The sequence below is a fragment of the Triturus cristatus genome, chromosome 7, assembly GCF_964204655.1.
Source record: "Triturus cristatus chromosome 7, aTriCri1.1, whole genome shotgun sequence".
Lineage (NCBI taxonomy): Eukaryota > Metazoa > Chordata > Amphibia > Caudata > Salamandridae > Triturus > Triturus cristatus.
Window position 1 is genome coordinate 52,792,220 of NC_140590.1, and position 26,970 is coordinate 52,819,189.

The window sequence follows — 26,970 nt, forward strand, 5'->3', positions numbered from 1 at the left end:
TATCCTAAGCATGTGTGCATTTCTAGAACAAGCAGTGTGCTGCATGCAAGCCCAGCTGTTCTAAGCATGCACCCATGTCTAGAAAAAGCAGCATGCTGCATGCAAGCCCACCTATTCCATGCATGCCCATCTAGAACAAGCAGTGTGCTGCATGCAAGCCCATCTGTTCTAAGCATGCATGCCCATCTAGAACAAGCAGCGTGCTTCACCCAATCCCACCTGTCCTAGGCATGCATGCCCATCTAGAACAAGCAGCGTGCTTCACCCAAGCCCACCTGTTCTAAGCATGCAAGTCCTTGTAGAACAAGCAGCGTGCTGCATGCAAGCCTACCTGTTCTAAGCATGCATGCCCATCTAGTACAAGCAGCGTGCTGCATGCAAGCCCACCTGTTCTGAGCATGCATGGCCATCTAGAACAAGCAGCGTGCTTCACCCAAGCCCACCTGTTCTAAGCATGCAAGTCCTTGTAGAATAAGCAGCGTGCTGCATGCAAGCCCACCTGTTCTAAGCATGCATGCCCATCCAGAACAAGCAGCGTGCTGCATGCAAGCCCAGCTGTTCTAAGCATGCATGTCCATCTAGAACAAGCAGCGTGCTGCATGCAAGCCCAGCTGTTCTAAGCATGCATGCCCATCTAGAACAAGCATCGTGATGCATGCAAGCCCAGCTGTTCTAAGCATGCATGCCCATCTAGAACAAGCAGCGTGCTGCATGCAAGCCCACCTGTTCTAAGCATGCATGCCCATCTAGAACAAGCAGCGTGCTACATGCAAGTCCAGCTGTTCTAAGCATGCATGCCCATCTAGAACAAGCAGCGTGCTGCATGCAAGCCCAGCTGTTCTAAGCGTTGACGTCCGTCTAGTACAAGCAGCGTGCTGCATGCACGCACACCTGTTCTAAGTGTGGACGTCCGTCTAGAACAAGCAGCGTGCGGCATGTGAGCCCACCTATTCTAAGCATGCACGTCCATCTAGAACAAGTAGCGTTCTGCACACCTTCTGTAAGGTGCAGGACCCATCTGTTGTTTGCTGCACACCTACCCCTGTACTGTGAACGGTGAGCTCCGTGCACCCATCTGCTGGAAACAGTGGGGGTTTATGTCTGTAGGGTTTTAGAGGAGGGTGCTGCTGTGAGAAGGGATGTCAGCACAAGCGCACCTGAGCAGCTGGCGACTGACTCCTCAGGGGAGTATTATTTTTAGTAACATCAAAACTACTCTTTGCCCCTCTCCCTGCCAGAACCAATTCCACACAGGAGCGCACCTTGGTCACTTCAGAACATTTCAATACAGAACATTTTCGGATTTACATTTGATGGGAGAGATTTGAACATCTCCTTCAGACGAATTCCAGCGAATTTCAGAACTAAGAAATGTTACTCCTGGTATTTCCCAGTTGATAAGAACACACACCTGCTCTTATTGGTATGTTTTCTCTTTGCCATCCGGCTCCCCACAAGGGCCAAATGTACCCGTTAACATCTCGGGATGAATGGCGCCACGGTCTTCTGTCCCTTCGGAAGAAAAAAAGATTAATCCATGCAGGCAATTAATCCAAACACCACCGACTTCAAAAACAAACACAGAAATAGTCAGACAGCAAAGGTTTGTGTGTAAGGGGGTCTCAGGCAGAGCCCAGAGTCACCTGGGAGGATGAAAAGTACATTACCAGACACATCTCATGATTGTCGGAGCCCACTTCACAACATTCAGAGCGAAAAGTGCATTTGCCTTCACATCCCACTGTTCCCAGAATCCCCCTTACTGCCAGGCTGCTGCCTCACCGCTAGTACCAACAGGCATCACCAGGTCTGTCCACTGCCTCACCTCTAGTGCCAACGGGCATCGCCAGGTCTGTCCACTGCCTCACCTCTAGTGCCAACGGGCATCACCAGGTCTGTCCACTGCCTCACCTCTAGTGCCAAAAGACATCACGAGGTCTGTCTACTGCCTCACCTCTAGTGCCAACGGGCATCACGAGGTCTGTCCACTGCCTCACCTCTAGTACCAAAAGACATCACAAGGTCTGTCCACTGCCTCACGTCTAATGCCAACTGGCATCACGAGGTCTGTCCACTGCCTCACCTCTAGTGCCAACGGGCATCACAAGGTCTGTCCCCTGCCTCACCGCTAGTGCCAACGGGCATCACCAGGTCTGTCCACGGCCTCACCTCTAGTGCCAACGGGCATCACCAGGTCTCTCCACTGCCTCACCTCTAGTACCAAAAGACATAACGAGGTCTGTCCACTGCCTCACCTCTAGTGCCAACGGGCATCACCAGGTCTCTCCTCTGCCTCACCTCTAGTACCAAAAGACATCACGAGGTCTGTCCACTGCCTCACCTCTAGTGCCAACGGGCATCACCAGGTCTCTCCTCTGCCTCACCTCTAGTACCAAAAGACATCACAAGGTCTGTCCACTGCCACACCTCTCGTGCCAACGGGCATCACGAGCTCTGTCCACTGCCTCACCTCTAGTACCAAAAGACATCACAAGGTCTGTCCACTGCCTCACCTCTAATGCCAACTGGCATCACGAGATCTGTCCCCTGCCTCACCGCTAGTGCCAGCAGGCATCACAAGGTCTGTCCCCTGCCTCACCGCTAGTGCCAACGGGCATCACCAGGTCTCTCCACTGCCTCACCTCTAGTGCCAACGGGCATCACGAGGTCTGTCCACTGCCTCACCTCTAGTGCCAACGGGCATCACGAGGTCTGTCCACTGCCTCACCTCTAGTGCCAACGGGCATCACGAGGTCTGTCCACTGCCTCACCTCTAGTACCAAAAGACATCACGAGGTCTGTCCACTGCCTCACCTCTAGTGTCAACGGGCATCACGAGGTCTGTCCACTGCCTCACCTCTAGTGCCAACAGGCATCACGAGGTCTGTCCACTGCCTCACCTCTAGTGCCAACGGGCATCACGAGGTCTGTCCACTGCCTCACCTCTAGTCTTAACGGGCATCACAAGGTCTATCCACTGCCTCACCTCTAGTACCAAAAGACATCACGAGGTCTGTCTATTGCCTCACCTCTAGTGCCAACGGGCATCACGAGGTCTGTCCACTGCCTCACCTCTAGTGCCAACAGGCATCACAAGGTCTGTCCACTGCCTCACCTCTAGTGCCAATGGGCATCATGAGGTCTGTCCACTGCCTCACCTCTAGTGCCAACGGGCATCATGAGGTCTCTCCACTGCCTCACCTCTAGTACCAAAAGACATCACGAGATCTGTCCACTGCCTCACCTTTAGTGCGAATGGGCATCACGAGCTCTGTCCACTGCCTCACCTCTAGTACCAAAAGACATCATGAGGTCTGTCCACTGCCTCACCTCTAATGCCAACGGGCATCACAAGGTCTGTCCACTGCCTCACCTCTAGTGCCAACGGGCATCATGAGGTCTGTCCACTGCCTCACCTCTAGTGCCAACGGGCATCACGAGGTCTGTCCACTGCCTCACCTCTAGTACCAAAAGACATCACGAGGTCTGTCCACTGCCTCACCTCTAGTGTCAACGGGCATCACGAGGTCTGTCCACTGCCTCACCTCTAGTGCCAACAGGCATCACGAGGTCTGTCCACTGCCTCACCTCTAGTGCCAACGGGCATCACGAGGTCTGTCCACTGCCTCACCTCTAGTCTTAACGGGCATCACGAGGTCTATCCACTGCCTCACCTCTAGTACCAAAAGACATCACGAGGTCTGTCTATTGCCTCACCTCTAGTGCCAACGGGCATCACGAGGTCTGTCCACTGCCTCACCTCTAGTGCCAACAGGCATCACAAGGTCTGTCCACTGCCTCACCTCTAGTGCCAATGGGCATCATGAGGTCTGTCCACTGCCTCACCTCTAGTGCCAACGGGCATCACGAGGTCTGTCCAATGCCTCACCTCTAGTACCAAAAGACATCACGAGGTCTGTCCACTGCCTCACCTCTAGTGCCAACTGGCATCACGAGTTCTGTCCCCTGCCTCACCGCTAGTACCAACAGGCATCTCGAGGTCTTTCCACTGCCACACCTCTAGTACCAAAAGACATCACAAGGTCTGTCCCCTGCCTCACCGCTAGTGCCAACGGGCATCATGAGGTCTGTCCCCTGCCTCACCGCTAGTGCCAATGGGCATCACGAGGTCTGTCCCCTTCCTCACCGCTTGTGCCAATGGGCATCACGAGGTCTGTCCCCTGCCTCACTGCTAGTGCCAACGGGCATCACAAGGTCTGCCCCCTGCCTCACCGCTAGTGCCAACGGGCATCACGAGGTCTGTCCCCTGCCTCACCGCTAGTGCCAGCAGGCATCACAAGGTCTGTCCCCTGCCTCACCGCTAGTGCCAACGGGCATCACAAGGTCTGTCCACTGCCTCACCTCTAGTACCAAAAGACATCACGAGGTCTGTCCACTACCTCACTGCTAGTGCCAACGGGCATCACGAGGTCTGTCTCCTGCCTCACCGCTAGTACCAACGGGCATCATGAGGTCTGTCCCCTGCCTCACCACTAGTGCCAACGGGCATCATGAGGTCTCTCCACTGCCTCACCTCTAGTACCAAAAGACATCACGAGATCTGTCCACTGCCTCACCTTTAGTGCCAATGGGCATCACGAGCTCTGTCCACTGCCTCACCTCTAGTACCAAAAGACATCATGAGGTCTGTCCACTGCCTCACCTCTAATGCCAACAGGCATCACAAGGTCTGTCCACTGCCTCACCTCTAGTGCCAACGGGCATCATGAGGTCTGTCCACTGCCTCACCTCTAGTGCCAACGGGCATCACGAGGTCTGTCCACTGCCTCACCTCTAGTACCAAAAGACATCACGAGGTCTGTCCACTGCCTCACCTCTAGTGTCAACGGGCATCACGAGGTTTGTCCACTGCCTCACCTCTAGTGCCAACAGGCATCACGAGGTCTGTCCACTGCCTCACCTCTAGTGCCAACGGGCATCACGAGGTCTGTCCACTGCCTCACCTCTAGTCTCAACGGGCATCACGAGGTCTATCCACTGCCTCACCTCTAGTACCAAAAGACATCACGAGGTCTGTCTATTGCCTCACCTCTAGTGCCAACGGGCATCACGAGGTCTGTCCACTGCCTCACCTCTAGTGCCAACAGGCATCACGAGGTCTGTCCACTGCCTCACCTCTAGTGCCAACTGGCATCACGAGTTCTGTCCCCTGCCTCACCGCTAGTACCAACAGGCATCTCGAGGTCTTTCCACTGCCACACCTCTAGTACCAAAAGACATCACAAGGTCTGTCCCCTGCCTCACCGCTAGTGCCAACGGGCATCATGAGGTCTGTCCCCTGCCTCACCGCTAGTGCCAACGGGCATCACGAGGTCTGTCCCCTTCCTCACCGCTTGTGCCAATGGGCATCACGAGGTCTGTCCCCTGCCTCACTGCTAGTGCCAACGGGCATCACAAGGTCTGTCCCCTGCCTCACCGCTAGTGCCAACGGGCATCACGAGGTCTGTCCCCTGCCTCACCGCTAGTGCCAGCAGGCATCACAAGGTCTGTCCCCTGCCTCACCGCTAGTGCCAACGGGCATCACAAGGTCTGTCCACTGCCTCACCTCTAGTACCAAAAGACATCACGAGGTCTGTCCACTACCTCACTGCTAGTGCCAACGGGCATCATGAGGTCTGTCTCCTGCCTCACCGCTAGTACCAACGGGCATCATGAGGTCTGTCCCCTGCCTCACCGCTAGTGCCAACGGGCATCACAATGTCTGTCCCCTGCCTCACCGCTAGTGCCAACGGGCATCACGAGGTCTGTCCACTGCCTCACCTCTAGTCTCAACGGGCATCACGAGGTCTATCCACTGCCTCACCTCTAGTACCAAAAGACATCACGAGGTCTGTCTATTGCCTCACCTCTAGTGCCAACGGGCATCACGAGGTCTGTCCACTGCCTCACCTCTAGTGCCAACAGACATGCAGAGGTCTGTCCACTGCCTTAACTCCCAACACACATCACGTGTGTTGACTGCATTAACTCTAGAACAGTGATACTCAAAGTAAGGCCCGGGGGCCGCATGTGGCCCTCCTGACTTTTCCATGCGGCCCCCTGGGCAGCAGCAGCACTGGGCTGCTTTTTACTCAACTGAGCACTAAGATTAGAAAAAAATTAAATATAGAGCAAACACTTATTTAATGGTTAGTTGCAGATAGGGAAAGGAAGTAACTAGGCCTTTAACTTTAGGAACACCTTCATTTTTAAAAACAGCAAACGTGTAAAAATACGAGTGTCTTTTCAAAATTCAAAAAGTGTATTTCATTACGTGTAGAACCATCGAACCTTAGTACATCAAATTATAGCAGTGAATTCAGAAGTATTGTTTTAAGTGACGGTTTTCAGACATTAATTCAGAAACATTCATGTTTCACAACACCCCCCTCTCCCCACCCTCACAACAATGCCATTAGTGATTATATCCAAGCACAGGAAATGATTTTGTACAGCACGTATCCTGAAGTCATGTATATCGAGGTTCTCTTCTATGTAATAATGAAGGAAAAGGAGGGAAATTGACATAAAACAATTGTCTAGGGTAACACAATTTGGTCAGGTGGAGAACCCAGGATTCATCCAGGTTTTCTGGTTTCACATTGCACAACTGACTTCAGCCACTAAATATGCATGCTTCACTTCCCCTACACCCACTTTACAACCCCCCTACTCCCGCTGGCATCAGTTCAGCCCTCGGTCACACCAAAGACCAAACTTTGTGGCCCTCTGTAAAATCTTGGTGTGTACCGATGGCATACACACTCACTCTCACCATGCGCACGCAAAGGGGTAGAAAATCTTGACAATCCCTTATTTACTTTTTGTCCCAGTTTCACCTTGAAGCAAACATAGACTCCCTTTTTCCACCCAAGCATCCAACAACTCTTATCCAGGACTAGTTTCATCCATGGATGTTGGGGATTCCCCACTCTTTGAATGCCACACGATTCACTCGTCTGGGACATAGAATACATTGTCTTATATGGTTTTCCACATCTTTATCAAGCCCTGGTCACCAAGGTGACCGTAATGTGCCATATCCCATACTTTCACTCTCATTACCTTAGAAACAACCGACATGCCCCAAAACGCAATATTCAAGTATACGGCAACAATTTTCCCTAAGCACCTGCGTGCACACTGCCCTCTCACCCTGCACTTCCTGCATATCTGATTGCCACAGGCCAGCACCTATAGGTGGCATTATGCCCCTTCACCCCACTCAAGACAAATATTACTCCTTGTTATTTCTATGTCTCCTAGTACTGCTGTATGTCTTTGCCCTCTCTCCTTTTATTTACTTCACATTTTGTAACAGCATTTTATGTTTATCTCCTCTCCTCCCTCGGTCTTATCTCATGAGCATTCATGCATTCAGATGTCCTCGAGCCTCCATGGTTTATGTTCTATAACACGTGCTCAAGTCTCTTTTCTGTTTTTGTTGTATATCCCAATCAGCGCATGACTTCCGAAATTTATCGCGTAATTGCTTTCTGTAACGCTAACCTCACACGCTGGCTAATCGATCGTTCTTTTGCTCACTATGCCACCCCAGTTTAGACCCATGTATATGCAAATCAGTCTTGATCCTGTTCCCTCATGGGAACAGTCCAGCCCGAAATGCCAAGCTAGGTCCTCCCTGGACCAAAAACAAGCATCCTAGGACCGGTTTCAGGGTTTTACCCCTCATCAGCCAGGCTAGCTTAAATCCAGTGGCACAGTGAGCCCGGGACCCACGTCTGAGCATATCCTTGGCCACTTAGGGCGAACAAAACAAACACAAGGAGATGACGGACAGAGCACTGAAACTGTTCAGACACTCACTCCCAGTCAAGAGATCTGAGAGCACAGTCAGGCAAAATGTGGCTTCAGAGCACAACAAAAAGGGGTGTACATTTCCCCATGTATCCTTTTGTGACAGGATGCTACTCTGCTCCACCGTTGCACTCCAGGGGTACTCCCCTTTCATCCTCAGGTAATAGGGTACTACTCTTTCCCACTTTCACACACCACAGGCTTCTCCCCCAGGCCTTCTCAAATGGCAGGGCACTACTCGTGCCCAATTTTGCACTCCACTGGGAACTTCCTCAGGCTTCCTCATGTGACAAGCTACTATTTTTCCGCAACCTTGACATACCAGGGTGTACTTCCTCATGCACCCCATGCTGTTTCCCTGTCTTCCTGTCTTCCTGTCTTCCTATCTCCTGGTCCTGGCCTACCCTTCTCACTGGGCTCCTCCTGCCCGCCAGCCATGCTGTCCCTAGCTGTACATGAATTTGAAGGTGGGTGGCCCTAGATTATCTCTCTCGGATCACAGGGCCACTCTCCATCACTGGACAGGCATCCTTCTCTGGCATGATAAACTCCCAACTGCCGCCACAGCTTTGCAGCATTCCCACGCAGGTCCTTTTAACAACCCAGGGCCACAATGTTTTAGTTGGAGTACAGGGTCTTCATACAAGAGTCAGGAGCCACTCAGGTAGGAAGCAAGTTATTCATTCATTGTTAAGCCCTTAAGTTAAAACCACAGCCTGGTAGGTCCTCTTCAACTGTAACCTCCCTCCAGCTGTTATCAACCCCAGGCTCCACCCAGAACACAGACCCCAACATTCCCTGCATCATCACATTCTACAGCATCTACACTCACTCAATATTCTACACCACCCACTCAACATTCTACAGCATCCACACTCAACATTCTACAGCATCCACCCTAAACATTCTACAACATCCACACTAAACATTTTACAGCAATCACACTCAACATTATACAGCATCCACACTCAACAGCACCAAAACTGAACATTCTATAGCATCCACACTAAGCATTCTACAGCACCCACACTAAACATTCTACAGCATCCACACTTAACATTCTGCACCCTCTACACTCAACATTCTATAGCACACCCACTCAACATTCTACAGCATCCACACTAAACATTTTACAGCACCCACACTGAAAATTCTGTAGCGTGCACACTAAACATTCTACAACACCCATACTAAACATTCAACAGCATATACACTAAACATTCTACAGCATCTATACCCAACATTCTACAGCACACCCACTCAGCATTCTACTGCATCCACACTCAACATTCTACAACATCCACCTTCAACATTTTACAGCATCTACACTAAACTTTCTGCAGCATCAACACTCCCTCTTCAACTGTAACCTCCCTCCAGCTGTTATCAACCCCAGGCTTCCACCCAGAACACAGACCCCAACATTCCCTGCATCATCACATTCTACAGCATCTACACTCACTCAATATTCTACACCACCCACTCAACATTCTACAACATTCTAGAACACACCCACTCAAAATTCTACAACATCCACACTAAACATTCTACAGCATACCCACTAAACATTCTACAGCAGCTATACCCAACATTCTACAGCACACCCACTCGACATTCTACAGCATGCACACTAAACATGCTACAGCATCCACACTCACCATTCTATAGCATCCACACTCAATATTCTACATCATCTACCCTAAACATTCTGCGTCAACACTCAACATTCCACAGCATATATAGTCAGCATTCTACAGCACACCCACTCAACATTCTACAGCATCCACATTAAACATTCTACAGCCTCCAAACTTAACATTCTGTAGCATCTGCACTAAACATTCTACAACACCCACACTAAACATTCTACAGCGTCCACATGAAACATTCTTCAGCAAATATACTCAACATTCTACAGCCCACCCACTCAACATTCTACAGCATTCACACTAAACATTCTAAAGAACCCATTCAACATTCTACAGCATCTACACTAAACATTCTACAGCATCCACACTGAACATTCTATAGCATCTAACTAAACATTCTACATCACCCACACTAAACATTCTACTGCATCCCCACTAAATATTCTACAACATCTATACCCAACATTCTATAGCACACCCACTCAACATTCTACAACATCCACACTCAATATTCTACAGCATCTACACTAACCATTCTACATCATCAACATTCTACAGCATCTATAGTCAACATTCTACAGCACACCTACTCAACATTCTACAGCATCCACATTAAACATTCTACAGCCTCCACACTGATCATTCTAAAGCATGCATACTAAACATTCTGCAGCATCCATCCTAAACACTCTACAGGATCCACACTGAATATTCTACAGCACCCAATCAACATTCTACAGCACCCACACTAAAGATTCTGCAGCACTCACTCAACATTCTACTGCATCCCCACTAAACATTCTACCGCATCTATACCCAACATTCTATAGCACAATCACTCAACATTCTACAGCATCCACACTAAACATTCTACAACATCCACACTCAATATTCTACAGCTTCTACACTAAGCATTCTACATCAACATTCAACAGCATCTATAGTCAACATTCTACAGCACACCTACTCAACATTCAACAGCATCCACATTAAACATTCTACAGCCTCCACACTGAACATTATATAGCATCCACATTAAACATTCTACAGCATCCACACTGAACATTCTATAGCATCCACACTAAACATTCTGCAGCAGCCACACAACATTTTACAACATCCACACAATATTCTTCAGCATCTACACTAAACACTCTACACCATCAACACTCAACATTCTACAACATCTATAGACAACACTGTGCAGCACACCCACTCAACATTCTGCAGCATCCACCCTAAAAATTCTACAGCACCCACACTAACCAGTCTACACCATCCATACAAAAGGTTCTATGACACCCACTCAACATTCTATAGCATCCACACTAAACATTCCATAGCGTCCACACTGAAAATTCTATAGCACCACACTTAACAATCTACAGTATCTCTACCAAACATTCTATAGCACACCCACTCAACATTCGGCAGCCTCCACACTCAACATTCTACAGGATCCACACTAAACATTCTACAACATCCACACTAAACATTCTACAGCAATCACACTCAACATTATACAGCATCCACACTCAAAACTCTACAGCACCCAAACTGAACATTCTATAGCATCCACACTAAGCATTCTACAGCACCCACACTAAAGATTCTACAGCATCCACACTGAATATTATGTAGCATGCCCACTAAAAATTCTACAACACCCATACTAAACATTCACCAGCATATACACTAAACATTCTACAGCATCTATACCCAACATTCTATAGCACACCCACTCAGCATTCTACTGCATCCACACTCAACATTTTACAAAATCCCCCTTCAACATTCTACAGCATCTACACTAAACTTTCTGCAGCATCAACACTCCCTATTCTACAGCACACCCACTCAACATTCTACAACATCCACAATAAACATTCTACAGCCTCCCCACTAAACATTCTACAGCATCTAGTGTCAGCATTCTATAGCACACCCACTCAACATTCAACAGCATCCACATTAAACATTCTACAGCCTCCACACTGAACATTCTAAAGCATGCATACTAAACATTCAGCAGCATCCACCCTAAACACTCTACAGCATCCACACAAAACATTCTTCAGTAAAATACTCAACAGTCTACAGCCCACCCACTCAACATTCTACAGCATTCACACTAAACATTCTACAGCACCAACACTAAACATTCTGAAGTACCCATTCAACATTCTACAGCCTCCACACTAAACATTCTATAGCATCCACATTAAACGTTCTACAGCATCCACACTGAACATTCTATAGCATCCACACTAAACATTCTACAGCATCCACACTAAACATTCTACTGCATCCCCACTAAATATGTTGTAGCATCTATACTCAACATTCTATAGGACACCCACTCAACATTCTACTCCATCCACACTAAACATTCTGCAGCATCCACACTGCACATTCTACAACATCCACACTCAACATTCTACAACATCTACACTAAACATTCTACATCATCAACATTCTACAGCATCTATAGTCAACATTCTACAGCACACCTACTCAACATTCTACAGCATCCACATTAAACATTCTACAGTCTCCACAGTGAACATTCTATAGCATCCATACTAAACATTCTGCAGCATCCACCCTAAACACTCAACAATATCCACACTGAACATTCTACAGCACACACTCAACTTTCTACAGCACCCACACTAAAGATTCTACAGCACTCACTCAACATTCTACTGCATCCCCTCTAAACATACTACCACATCTATATCCAACATTTTATAGCACAGCCACTTAACATTCTACAGCATCCACACTAAACATTCTACAGCATCCACACTCAACATTCTACAACATCCACACTCAATATTCTACAGCATCTATACTAAACATTCTACATCATCAACATTCAACATCATCTAGTCAACATTCTACAGCACACCTACTCAACATTCTACAGCATCCACATTAAACATTCTGCAGTCTCCCCACTGAACATTCTGTAGCATCCACATTAAACATTCTACAGCATGCACACTGAACATTCTACAGCATCCACAATAAACATTCTGCAGCAGCCACACTCAACATTTTACAACATCCACACAATATTCTACAGCATCTACACTAAACACTCTACATCATCAACACTCAACATTCTACAACATCTATAGTCAGCATTGTGCACCACACCCACAAAACATTCTACAGCATCCACACTAAACATTCTACAGCACCCATACAAAAGATTCTACAGCATCCACTCAACATTCTACAGCATCCACACTAAACATTCTATAGCGTCCACACTGAACATTCTATAGCATCCACACTCAACATTCTAATGCATCCCCACTAAACAATCTACAGAATCTATACCCAACATTCTACAACATCCACACTAAACATTCTACAGCAATCACACAACATTACACAGCATCCACACTCAACACTCTACAGCACCCAAACTGAACATTCTATAGCATCCACACTAAGCATTCTACAGCACCCACACTAAACATTCTACAGCATCCACACTAAACAGTCTACAGCATCCACACTGAATATTATGTAGCATGCACATTAAACATTCTACAACACCCACACTAAACATTCAACAGCATATACACTAAACATTCTACAGCATCTATACCCAACATTCTACAGCACACCCACTCAGCATTCTATTGCATCCGCACTCAACATTCTACAACATCCACTTTCAACATGCTACAGCATCTACACTAAACTTTCTGCAGCATCAACACTCCCTATTTTACAGCACACCCACTCAACATTCTACAACATCCACACTAAACATTCTACAGCATCCCCACTAAACATTCTACAGCATATATACCCAACATTCTATCGCACACCCACTCGACCTTCTATAGCATGCACACTAAACATGCTACAGCATCTACACTCACCATTCTACAGCATACACACTCAATATTCTGCATCATCTACACTAAACATTCTGTGTCAACACTCAACATTCTACAGCATTCTACAGCACACCCACTCAACATTCTACAGCATCCACATTAAACATTCTACAGCCTCCAAAATGAATATTCTGTAGCATCCACACTAAACATTCTACAACACCCACACTAAACATTCTACAGCATTCACACAAAACATTCTTCATCAAATATACTCAACACTCTACAGCCCACCCACCGAACATTCTACAGCACTCACACTAAACATTCCACAGCACCCATACTAACATTCTACAGCACCCACACTAAACATTCTACACAATCCACACTGAACATTCTATAGCATGCACACTAAACATTCTACAGCACCCACACTAAACATTCTACTGCATCCCCACTAAATATTCCACAGCATCTATTCCCAACATTCTATAGCACACCCACTCAACATTCTACAGCATCCACATTAAACACTCTACAGCATCCACACTAAACATTCTACAGCATCCACACTCATCATTCTACAACATCCACACTCATCATTCTACAGCATCTACACTAACCATTCTACATCATCAACATTCAACAGTATCTCTAGTCAACATTCTACAGCACATCAACTCAACATTCTACTGCATCCACATTAAACATTCTACAGCATCCACACTGAATATTATGTAGCATACACACTAAACATTCTACAACACCCATACTAAACATTCAACAGCATATACACTAAAAATTCTACAGCATCTATACCCCACACTCTACAGCACACCCACTCAGCATTCTACAACATCCACCTTCAACATTCTACAGCATCTACACTAAACTTTCTGCAGCATCAACATTCCTTATTCTACAGCACACCCACCAAATATTCTACAATATCCACACTAAACACATGGAAAGAGGAAAAAACTAGGAGAAATGAAAACATTTCCCCTCCCCTCGTTACGCCTCCTGTGGGGAGGCGTAAGGTTTGGCACTGCCTCAGGTTTACATGGTTTTATAAATCTGGGGCAGCATCAAAATCCATGGGAGTTGTGTGGGAACACCCACCGCAACGCCTATGGAATGCCTACTTGACGTAGAGTAAGGCAACGCAGCGACTTGCGCTGTTTTGTATTATGAGGCCATGCAAAGCCACGCAGGGTGACTTTGCCCCACCTCATAGATATGATTGAGATGCTTGTGCCGCCGAAGCTAAAAAAATTGATGCTTCAGTGGCGCAAGCCTCTAATAAATCAGCCCTAAAATATTTTGTTCATTTTTAGGTCTTTCACCATCAGGTAGCTACATATAAAATAATGGGTAGCTTAAATGAAAAAAGTTGTTACTCGGTGGGAAATGCACTATACAATACATTATATAACCTCTATTATTTAATGCACTGCATAGGTCTGTGTGTAACCAGAGAGCCACAGAATTAAAATTGGTTGGTGCAGTGGAAAACAGTGACTTGTGTATTTTTAGTGTTTGAGGTCCCAGCCTGTGACAGAAAGCACTGTGAAGGTGTAAGTCATTATTTTATACTTGCCTCCAAAATGTAGATTAGTGTAATATCAGACTGTGAGTAATGCATTTTGTTTTTGGCATACCTGTCCCTTCAGCACCATTTCAGGGGTTCTAATCGCTGTGTAAATACAGTTATCGTTAAAAGCACACACTTCACAGCCCAGTTGCTAGCCACCACACAATAAAACACATCTTTGCCATCACAATGCTTGAAGTGATATGAGCAATCACAGCCAAAACCACTCCAAAGCATCCTTTACAATTGAAGAATAACTCCTAGGGTACATTTGCACGTCATTCAGGCAAGCAGGAACCCTGGCATGAAGGCTTAGTTTAAGGATTGTTTTACCTGTCTTCTGGCCTCTTAGTTGTGCAGCACATGACACTCAATTCATGTCATTTTAACGAGTGTGCGGTTGTGTTTGTCCAAAAGGAAGAGCACGTTTTGAATTCCAGGCAGAAGTTAGGCCTGGAAAAGCGTGACCCCCTTCCCAGGACCCCAGGCCCCCCTTGGGTCACGCCCCACAGATTGAATGACTTCTGATCTACACTAAAAATTCTGTGTCAACACTCGGCATTCTACAGGAACTATAGTCAGCATTCTACGGCACACCCACTCAACATTCTACAGCATCCACATCAAACATTCTACAGCCTCCAAACTGAACATTCTGTAGCATCCACACTAAACATTCTACAACACCCACACTAAACATTCTACAGCATCCACACAAAACATTCTTCAGCAAATATACTCAACTTTCTACAGCCCACCCACTCAACATGCTACAGCATTCACACTAAACATTCCACAGCACCCATACTAACATTTCACAGCACCCATACTAACATTCTACAGCACCCATTCAACATTCTACATCATCCACACTAAACATTCTACAGCATCCACACTGAACATTCTATAGCATCCACGCTAAGCATTCTACAGCACCCACACTAAATCTTCTACTGCATCCCCACTAAATATTCTACAGCATCTATTCCCAACATTCTATAGCACACCCACTCAACATTCTACAACATCCACACTCAACATTCTACAACATCCACACTCAACATTCTACAACATCCACATTCAACATGCTACTGCATTCTCACTAAACAATCTACAACATCCATGCCCAACTTTCTTTAGCACACCCACTCAACATTCTACAGCATCCACACTAAACATTCTACAACATCCACACTAAACATTCTACGGCATCCACACAACATTCTACAACATCCAAACAATATTCTACAGCATCTACACTAAACATTCTACATCCTCAACATTCAACATTCTATAGCATCTATAGTCAACATTCTACAGCACACCTACTCAACATTATACAGCATCCACATTAAACATTCTACAGCCTCCACACTGAACATTCTATAGCATCCACATTAAACTTTTTATAGCATCCACACTGAATATTCTATAGCATCGACGCTAAACATTCTGCAGCAGCCACACTCAACATTCTACAACATCCACACAATATTCTACAGCATCTACACTAAACACTCTACATCATCAACACTCAACATTCTAAAGCATCTATAGTAAATGTAAATGTAAATGTATGTGTCTTGTAAAGCGCACTGCTGCCCTGAGGCATCGTGGCGCTGTAGACCGCTGGGGAACCCGTCCTGGCTATCCCTGTGAGATGGTCCCTCCTGGGTATCTCCAAGGTGAAACCAGGCATCCCCGGCGAATGTGGGGGGCCGTTGTGGAGATGAGGCAAGCTAATGCCCAGAGTTGCCGAGTGTGTTCCTGGTTAGAGTAGGTACCGAGGCGAGAATTATCGAGTCCGTTTTGACCCTGGTCCACGACCCTGCCGCGTCGGGAATTGAACCCTGGTCCCTGGCCGATTCTCTGCTTGCGGATCTGCCGCCTCTAACCAGTGAGCCACACCTCTCCACTAGTCAACATTGTGCACCACATCCACTCAACATTCTACAGCATCCACACTAAACATTCTACAGCACCCACACTAAACATTCTACATCACCAATACTAAACATTCTACAGCACCCACTCAACATTCTACAGCATCCACACTAAACATTCTACAGCATCCACTCTGAACATTCTATAGCATCCACACTCAACATTCTACTGCATCCCCACTAAACAAACTACAGCATCAAAACCCAACATTCTGTAGCACACGCACTCAACATTCTACAGCATCCACACTAAACATTCTACAGCATCCACACTCAATATTCTACATCATCTACACTAAACATTCTACATCGTCAACATTCAACATTCTACAGCATCTATAGTCAACATTCTACAGCACACCTACTCAACATTCTGCAGCATCCACATTAAATAGTTTACAGCCTCCACACTGAACATTCTACAGCACCCATTCAACATTCTACAGCACCCACACTAAAGATTCTACAGCACCCACTCAACATTCTACAGCATCCACACTAAACATTCTACAACATCCACACTGAACATTCTTCAACATCCACACTCAAAATTCTACAACATCTACACTAAACATTCTACATCATCAACATTCAACAGCATCCACATAAAACATTCTACAGCATCCACACTGAACATTCTATAGCATCCACATTAAACATTCTACAGCATCCACACTCAACATTCTATAGCATCCACACTAAACATTCTGCAGCATCCACACTCAACATCTTACAACATCCACACAAAATTCTTCAGCATCTACACTAAACACTCTACATCATCAACACTCAACATTCTAAAGCATTCATAGTCAACATTGTGCACCACACCCACTCAACATTCTACAGCAGCCACACTAAATATTCTACAGCACCCACACTAAGCATTCTACAGCATCCACACTAAACATTCTATAGCGTCCACACTCAACATTCTACTGCATCCCCACTAAACAATCTACAGTATCCAAGCCCAACATTCTATAGCACACCCATTCAAGATTCTACAGCATCCACATTAAACATCTACAGCCTCCAAACTGAACATTATGTAGCATCCACACTAAACATTCTACAACACCCACACTAAACATTCTACATTATCCACACAAAACATTCTTCAGCAAATATACTCAACATTCTACAGCCCACCCACCGAACATTCTACAGCATTCACACTAAACATTCTACAGCACCCATACTAACATTCTACAGCACCCACACTAAACATTCTACAGCACCCATTCAACATTCTACAGCATCCACACTAAACATTCTACACCATCCACACTGACATTCTATAGCATCCACACTAACCATTCTACAGCACCCACACTAAACATTCTATTGCATCCCCACTAAATATTCTACAGCATCTATTCCCAACATTCTATAGCACACCCACTCAACATTCTACAGCATCCACATTAAACATTCTGCAGCATCCACACTAAACATTCTACAGCATCCACACTCAACATTCTACAACATCCACACTCAATATTCAACAGCATCTACACTAAACATTCTACATCATCAACATTCAACAGCATCTATAGTCAACATTCTACAGCACACCAACTCAACATTCTAATGCATCCACATTAAACAGTCTACAGCATCCACACTGAATATTATGTAGCATGCACACGAAACATTCTACAACACCCATACTAAACATTCAACAGAATATACACTAAAAAGTCTACAGCATCTATACCCAACATTCTACAGCACACCCACTCAGCATTCTACTGCATCCACACTCATTATTCTACAACATCCACCTTCAACATTCTACAGCATCTACACTAAACTTTCTGCAGCATCAACACTCCCTATTCTACAGCACACCCACTAAACATTCTACAATATCCACACTAAACATTCTACAGCATCCCCACTAAACATTCTACAGCATCTATACCCAACTTTCTATAGCACACCCACATGACCTTCTACAGCATGCACACTAAACTTCCTACAGCATCCGCACTCACCATTCTACAGCATTCACACTCCATATTCTACATCATCTATACCAGAGGTCTTCAAACATTCTGATGCCAAGACCCTCCTGTTAAAAACTTTTAGGCGTACGCACCCCCCTCCTGACAAATATTTCTAGAACTTGAGCCTCCTCATTATTGCTAACTATCGACAACCATAAACTCCTCCAATTCCCACAGCAAATCATTTACACATTGGGGAAATAAATTAAACTGTGTTTAGCAAACCAAAGGTCAGTGGTTGGGGGCGTGGTCAAAGGTGTGGCTAAAAACAGAGGGCCTCATTTATGAGGCACTGGCATAGGGTACCACCGCAAGTCTTCTTGCAGTGCTGCCCTACGCCAATGTGAAAATACAGGAATGCAATGCACCTTATTTATGAAAATTCCCCCTATGTTGGCACACAAATTGCTGCCTAGCCCCAATATAGGCCGGATGGTTTTTGTGCAGGAAGGGGCACCTTCTTGCACGAAAACAATCCTGAGAGGGGTTTTCCTCTTTCCATGTGTGCTGCAGAATGCAGCACACATGGAAAGAGGAAAAAACGAGGAGAAATGAAAACATTTCCCCTCCCCTCGTTACGCCTACTGTGGGGAGGCGTAAGGTTTGGCACTGCCTCAGGTTTACATGGTTTTATAAATCTGGGGCAGCATCAAAATCCATGGGAGTTGTGTGGGAACACCCACCGCAACGCCTATGGAATGCCTACTTGACATAGAGTAAGGCAACGCAGCGACTTGCGCTGTTTTGTCTTATTTTATGAGGCCATGCAAAGCCACGCAGGGTGACTTTGCCCCACCTCATAGATATGATTGAGAGGCTTGTGCCGCCGAAGCTCAAAAAATTGATGATTCAGTGGCGCAAGCCTCTCATAAATCAGCCCTAAAATATTTTGTTCATTTTTAGGTCTTTCACCATCAGGTAGCTACATATAAAATAATGGGTAGCTTAAATGAAAAATTAATTTAAGAAGTTGTTACTCGGTGGGAAATGCAATTTACAATACATTATATAACCTCTATTATTTAATGTACTGCATAGGTCTGTGTGTAACCAGAGAGCCACAGAATTAAAATTGGTTGGTGCAGTGGAAAATAGTGACTTGTGTATTTTTAGTGCTTTGAGGTCCCAGCCTGTGACAGAAAGCACTGTGAATGTGTAAGTCATTATTTTATACTTGCTTCCAAAATGTAGATTAGTGTAATATCAGACTGTGAGTAATGCATTTTGTTTTTGGCATACCTGTCCCTTCAGCACCATTTCAGGGGTTCTAATCGCTGTGTAAATACAGTTATCGTTAAAAGCACACACTTCACAGCCCAGTTGCTAACCGCCACACAAAAAAACACATCTTTGCCATCACAATGCTTGAAGTGATTTGAGCAATTACAGCCAGAACCACTCCCAAGCATCCTTTAAAATTGAAGAATAACTCCTAGGGTACATTTGCACTTCATTCAGGCATGCAGGAACCCTGGCATGAAGGCTTAGTTTAAGGATTGTTTTACCTGTCTTCTGGGCCTCTTAGTTTTGCAGCACATGACACTCAATTCATGTCATTTTAACGAGTGTGCGGTTGTGTTTGTCCAAAAGGAAGAGCACGTTTTGAATTCCAGGCAGAAGTTAGGCCTGGAAAAGCGTGACCCCCTTCCCAGGACCCCAGGCCCCACTGGGGGTCACGCCCCACAGATTGAAGACTTCTGATCTACACTAAACATTCTGCGTCAACACTCAGCATTCTACAGCAACTATAGTCAGCATTCTACAGCACACCCACTCAACATTCTACAGCATCCACATTAAACATTCTACAGCCTCCAAACTGAACATTCTGTAGCATCCACACTAAACATTCTACAACACCCACACTAAACATTCTACAGCATCCACACAAATCCTTCTTCTGCAAATATACTCAACATTCTACAGCCCACCCACTCAACATTCTACAGCATTCACACTAAACATTCCACAGCACCCATACTAACATTCCACAGCACCCATACTAACATTCTACAGCACCCACACTAAACATTCTACAGCACCCATTCAACATTCTACTACATTCACACTAAACATTCTACAGCATCCACACTAAACATTCTATAGCATCCATACTAAGCATTCTACAGCACCCACACTAAACCTTCTACTGCATCCCCACTAAGCAATCTACAACATCCATGCCCAACATTCTATAGCACACCCACTCAACATTTTACAGCATCCACACTAAACATTCTACAGCATCCACACTAAACATTCTACAGCATCCACATAACATTCTACAACATCCAAAGAATATTCTACAGCATCTACACTAAACATTCTACATCATCAACATTCAACATTCTACAGCATCCATAGTCAACATTCTACAGCACACCTACACAACATTCTACAGCATCCACATTAAACATTCTAAAGCCTCCACACTGAACATTCTATAGCATCCACATTAAACATTCTACAGCATCCACACTGAACATTCTATAGCATCGACACTAAACATTCTGCAGCAGCCACACTCAACATTCTACAACATCCACACAATATTCTACAGCATCTACACTAAACATTCTACATCATCAACATTCAACATTCTACAGCATCTATAGTCAACATTCTACAGCACACCTACTCAACATTCTGCAGCATCCACATTAAATATTTTACAGCCTCCACACTGAAAATTCTACAGCACCCATTCAACATTCTACAGCACCCACACTAAAGATTCTACAGCACCCACTCAACATTCTACAGCATCCACACTAAACATTCTACAACATCCACACTGAACATTCTTCAACATCCACACTCAAAATTCTACAACATCTACACTAAACATTCTACATCATCAACATTCAACAGCATCCACAATAAACATTCTACAGCCTCCACAGTGAACATTTCATAGCATCCACGTTAAGCATTCTACAGCATCCACACTCAACATTCTATAGCATCCACACTAAACATTCTGCAGCAGCCACACTCAACATTCTACTGCATCCCCACTAAACAATCTACAGTATCCATGCCCAACATTCTATAGCACACCCACTCAACATTCTACAGCATCCAAACTAAACATTCTACAGCATCCACACTCAACATTCTACAACATCCACACTCAGTATTCTACAGCATCTACACTAAACATTCTACACCATCAACATTCAACATTCTACAGCATCTATAGTCAACATTCTACAGCACACCCACTCAACATGCTACAGCATCCACAATAAACATTCTACAGCCTCCACACTGAACATTCTATAGCATCCACACTAAACATTCTGCAGCACCTACACTAATTATTCTACAGCATCCACACTAAACATTCTTCAGCAAATATACTCAACACTGTGCACCACACCCACTCATCATTCTACAGCATCCACACTAAACATTCTACTGCACCCACACCAAACATCCTACAGCACCCACACTAAAGATTCTACAGCACTCACTCACTATTCTACAGCATCCACACTAAACACTCCACAGTATCCACACTGAACATTCTACAGCACCCATTCAACATTCTACAGCATGCCCACGCAGCTCAGTCTTTTTACATAGCAAAGGTTTCACTTTAGATTGTGCAATGGTGGTTATTTTGAGTGGAAGTCACAGGCTTGTCCTTTCTAAATCAAGATATACCTGCTGATGTGGCCAATGAACATGTAATTTATTATGCAAAGTTACACAACTTTTCTGTCGAAGGAAGGCCTGTGGCACATTAGTAAGATAAGCGACTGTTAAAGGCTGCCTGGAAGTAGGAGAGACCCCATGGTGCATGTGGCACAGTCTGTTTAGAAAAGACCCACAGGCTTTGAGCTGGCATGACATCACAGATTACCCAGAATGCACAAAGGATGTTGTAAAGCATAGGCTCTACCGGTTTTAGCAAACTGATTAGCGTTACAGTTAAACCTAGGCTTGGGTGGATATAGCAGCTCATGGCATGAAAGATAAACACTGTCTTTGTCTTGTTGGAGCTGCAACTGAAGCCTGCAGCTCGTGCAGTGTACATGGTTGTGTATGCCAGTCCTAGTTATTTTCTTGGATTCTTTTTGCAGGGCACCATTGCTTCAGATGCCCTTGTATCCTGTTGTTGCCTCCAGTGTGCCCTGTGCCAGATGGCTCGCGAGCTGAAGAGCAGGCACTGAGGACAATGGAGACTAGAAGATGTCTGCACCCAGCGAAGAAAGTTGTAATCAACTTACTGAATATGCTACCTCCTGCCTGCACCTCCCTGCTGCGCTGCTGCTGTTGTGTTTTATGCATCTGTCTACTGCGCATTAGTTGTCTATCCAGATATGCCAAGCTAGAGCAGAATGTCTGAACTTCATGTAGCATGTGGTGGCCAGGACCATGGCAGTGGGTGGAAAAGTCTTAAAGACTAGATTTGCTATCTAGTGCCTTGACTACTGGACCTCCGAGAGGCATTGGTCTGCAAAGTCAGTTTATCTCTAATGCCACATGTCTGGCCTACAGTAGGGCCATTAAAGCAGAATGAGGCTACTAGCTGAAAGACATAGTGCCAGACAGCTCTACTGTTAACACGGGGAGGTCAGAATTTGTGACCATAGTGATGAGAAGCAATACTGGGCATGTGCCAGGAGCAGAGCTTTATGATGTGTTCTCTATAATGCTGCATGCAACAGGATAAGGTAAACACTCTTGCATGGTACAGAGGCGTCAAGTTCTGGAGGCTGCTGTCAAAGTTGGGTGTGCTGTCTTTACCATCCCTAAATGCAGCTGCAAGAGAGTAGTGTTCTGTCTCAGCTGGAAGTTATGTAGCTCCTCTGGCCCCACTACTGCCAGCCAAGCATCCCGATGAGATTCAGGACATGCGCATATCAGCACATTCCCTTTGGAGCGTACTATGAGCTTCCCCAGAGAGGGTGGAAAGTAGTTGAGATCAGGGTCCAGCCTCCTGAAGGATGGAAGATGCTATTGGATAAACTGTAGATTGTTTCCTTGTTTGTTAGGTTGAGATAGGTGAGTGGAAGGTTTTTGAGAGAGTGTGCAGGGACGGTGAGTGACCCCCGTGTTGATGCCGAGAAGAGAGTGTAGAGCATTTTAAGACCATGAAGAACAAATGTCCATGAGAAGCAGACTTTAGTCAGTTGACAATTAAACAGGATAATCGGTTGGGAGAAGGTAGGAGACTTGTAAAGATAATGAAATTGAGAGGGATGGCAAGTAGATAAAATTGAACACTATAGATATAAGCCTTAAGAAGTAGAATGTAAAGCGAGAAGAAATAGCACGAAGTCTGAAGGAAGCAGCTACAGAACTGTGAGTAGCCTGGGGAAGCTGGAAGAAAATATATAGGGCAGCATTAAAGACATTCAGTAGAAGATACTGGACATGTTATGGTCAACCAAAGAATGGTGAGGAAAAGAAGTCATGAATCAAGAAACTTAGGGCTTGAAAGGAGCTGAGAGGCTGGAAGTGGAACGTCAAGGGCTTGAGTGCAGTAGGTAAGAAATGGATAGTAGGTAACACCCAGATGGTAGGCAGAAGTGAATAGGATGAGAATGGGACACAGAGATAGGAGAAGGCAGGAAGGAAGAGCACTTGGTTGTACTCTTCTTGGTGACTGGTGCTGCTGCTGTATTGTGAGGTCACGCTTAACTGACAGCTACCAGGCGTGTGATTGCTTCTTGCATTGTGTACTTCCTTTTGAATGCTGCAATAAATAAGACAATATCTTGAGTAAATTGATTCTGCATTTGTGTCATATCTGGTGTCTACAGAGTGGACAGTGCTACACGATCGATGAAGCTCTCTGGATCGGGTGTTGGTGTGAGACTGAGCACTCGGACACGGTGTACAACCCTAGGAATGAGGTGTAAGGGTGTTATCTCAGTGTAGCACACGCTGGGCCTCCTATGAGTTGTGTCAGAGGACGAGTAACTAAAGATGATGCTGGTCATGACATGTTAAATAGGTACGTTTTGAGCATCTTTCAGAACCATGAGAGACCCTCAAAGATGGGAGCTTGTTTTTCAGCGTAGTTTGAGAAGCCTCGCTTCTGGGTTTTCATTCCCTTGCTGTTGTGAAGCTCGTGCCAGGTGATGTGCTGGTTTCTGGTGGAGCGCAGACTGACATATAGTCAATGTGTCTCCTAGTAGTGTGGGAGAGTTCATCATCACAGCTCCAAGGGTGATGCCGCAGGTCTGGAAGATGATGCGTCAAATGTGGTTGGTAGCCTCTGTCCCAAATTATTAGACCCATCTGAGGAGGAAGTCATGTCTGGTCCAACCAATACACCACTTAAGGACTTAAAGAGCAGCACTGAAACCCATCCTGGTCCGTAAAAGTGGTAGTCAACAATTTAATAAGTCGTACAGTCAAACACAATAATGAAACAACATTCAATTTCCAGACAAAGTCAAACAAGGGACATACTTAAATTAATGTTAACCATGGAAATAAAAAATTTAAACTGTGGGATATAAAAAAAGCTATTCTCTGTAATAAAGAGGGCTGCCTTATTAAAAAAGAAATTGGATCCAGCCATTGATGTATCCAATCAAAAGTACTTTGAAAAAACATGAAAATAAAGGGATAGGTGTGGTCACAACCCTAGAAATCCTCAGAGGTAGACTCTAGCTCAGTCAGATCATGAGGTATAGTCTATAAGGTCCCACAGATTAATTCCGAAGTTTCACTTCATGTTAGAAATTTATTAACATCTTTAAAATCATCTTTTCGCTCAGGAGAAGCATTTGGTGGCCTTTTCTTTAAATCTTTATAGGAATGACGGAGGGCAAAACTGTTTTACATGGAATTGGAGAAATAACCTAGACACTACGGGGCCATTTATCAAGAAATCATGCAGGGCAGCAAGCCATATTGCTGCGCTGCGCTGAGTGAAATTTTAAAAGAAAAAATGTGTGAGAATTAATGCTGATCACATCCATTTGGTTGTGTGACCGCAGACTAAAGTGTCATCGGTGAATAGAATTCAGTGTTGCTAATTGTGTTGTTGTGTGCGCTGCGTGAAAGGGCAGGAATATGTCGTATTTTACATTATATGGTGCATTCCTGTCTTTTCCTTGCGGTGGCGCACGCTGTACTGGATAGCGTCAACGCAGGCACCCTTGAACCATGGTGCAAGGGGGCCTGCATTGTAAGCAGGATTGTTTTTGTGGAGGAAGGCACACCTTTCTCTGAGGCATTTTCCTCTTTTTATGTGCTGCAGAATGCAGAAGAAAAAACTACGAGAAATAAAAATATTTCCCCTCGTTACGGCTCACCTGGGAAAGGTAGCATTTTGACGCATTCCCAGGTCTACCAGTAATGGTAAATCTGGGAATGCATCAAAGTTCATGGGTGGATTTTTTGGAACACCCACGCTGCAACCATGGAACACCTCCCTGGGGCAGAGTAATGCAACGCAGTGATTTTCGCTGCGTTGGATTACTATAGATTTATCAAGCCATGCAGGGCCTAGCAAAGTGGCGTTGCGTGGCTTGATAAATCTAACTTAGTAGTTGTGTCGCCCTTGCGCCAAGGGCAATGCAACTGTATGATAAAGACGCCCCCATGGCTCCCTGACCAGAGAACCTCAGCATCACATGCAGCTTTCATTGAACATTCTGCGCAGCGCCTAGATTTCGGAAATATAGCATCTAAGAGTTGAAGGCGTGGCCATAAGGCATGCTTGCTTGACTCTCCTAAGCACCCCAAAACCCTAGCCTTAGCATGGGGGCCACCAGAGGTTCACTCATGAACACCCTCCTGTTCAACGAGGGGCCAAAGGAACTGTGAAAGAGGGGGCCTTATTGACCTAGAAAAGGCAGGCTTCCAGGCACTAGATGGGGGAATTAATTACAAAAGGGCAAGGCAGGATGACAACTGCAATAAACACATCATACCAGCATCTCCTAGATTCAAACCAAAGAAGAAACGCTATGTCAACAAGCATTATCCAAGCAAATATGCCTAGCTTTAATGCGCCAAAGTGTGCGCAATGGAGTTTACAGGTGTTGCAAGCATAAATGCTATTCATCACATGAAAGCCTGCCCTGTTGGCCAGCCAGTGCTGGGGAAGTAGTAGAGTCTGCATAG

The 26,970-nt window shown here is 45.3% G+C and overlaps 1 protein-coding gene across 2 annotated transcripts in view; it reads left to right on the forward strand.

Moving 5' to 3' along the window:
* Positions 1 to 24,614, forward strand: part of LOC146808789 (cornifelin-like) — a 100,452-nt gene extending 75,838 nt beyond the window's left edge. For both annotated transcript variants that reach the window (XM_085614238.1, XM_085614237.1), the window contains one exon: positions 22,965 to 24,614. In XM_085614238.1, the coding sequence (XP_085470364.1) occupies positions 22,965 to 23,054 (90 nt within the window). In that variant the 3' untranslated portion in view covers positions 23,055 to 24,614. The remainder of the gene's footprint in view (positions 1 to 22,964) is intronic.
* Positions 24,615 to 26,970: the final 2,356 nt, after the last annotated feature.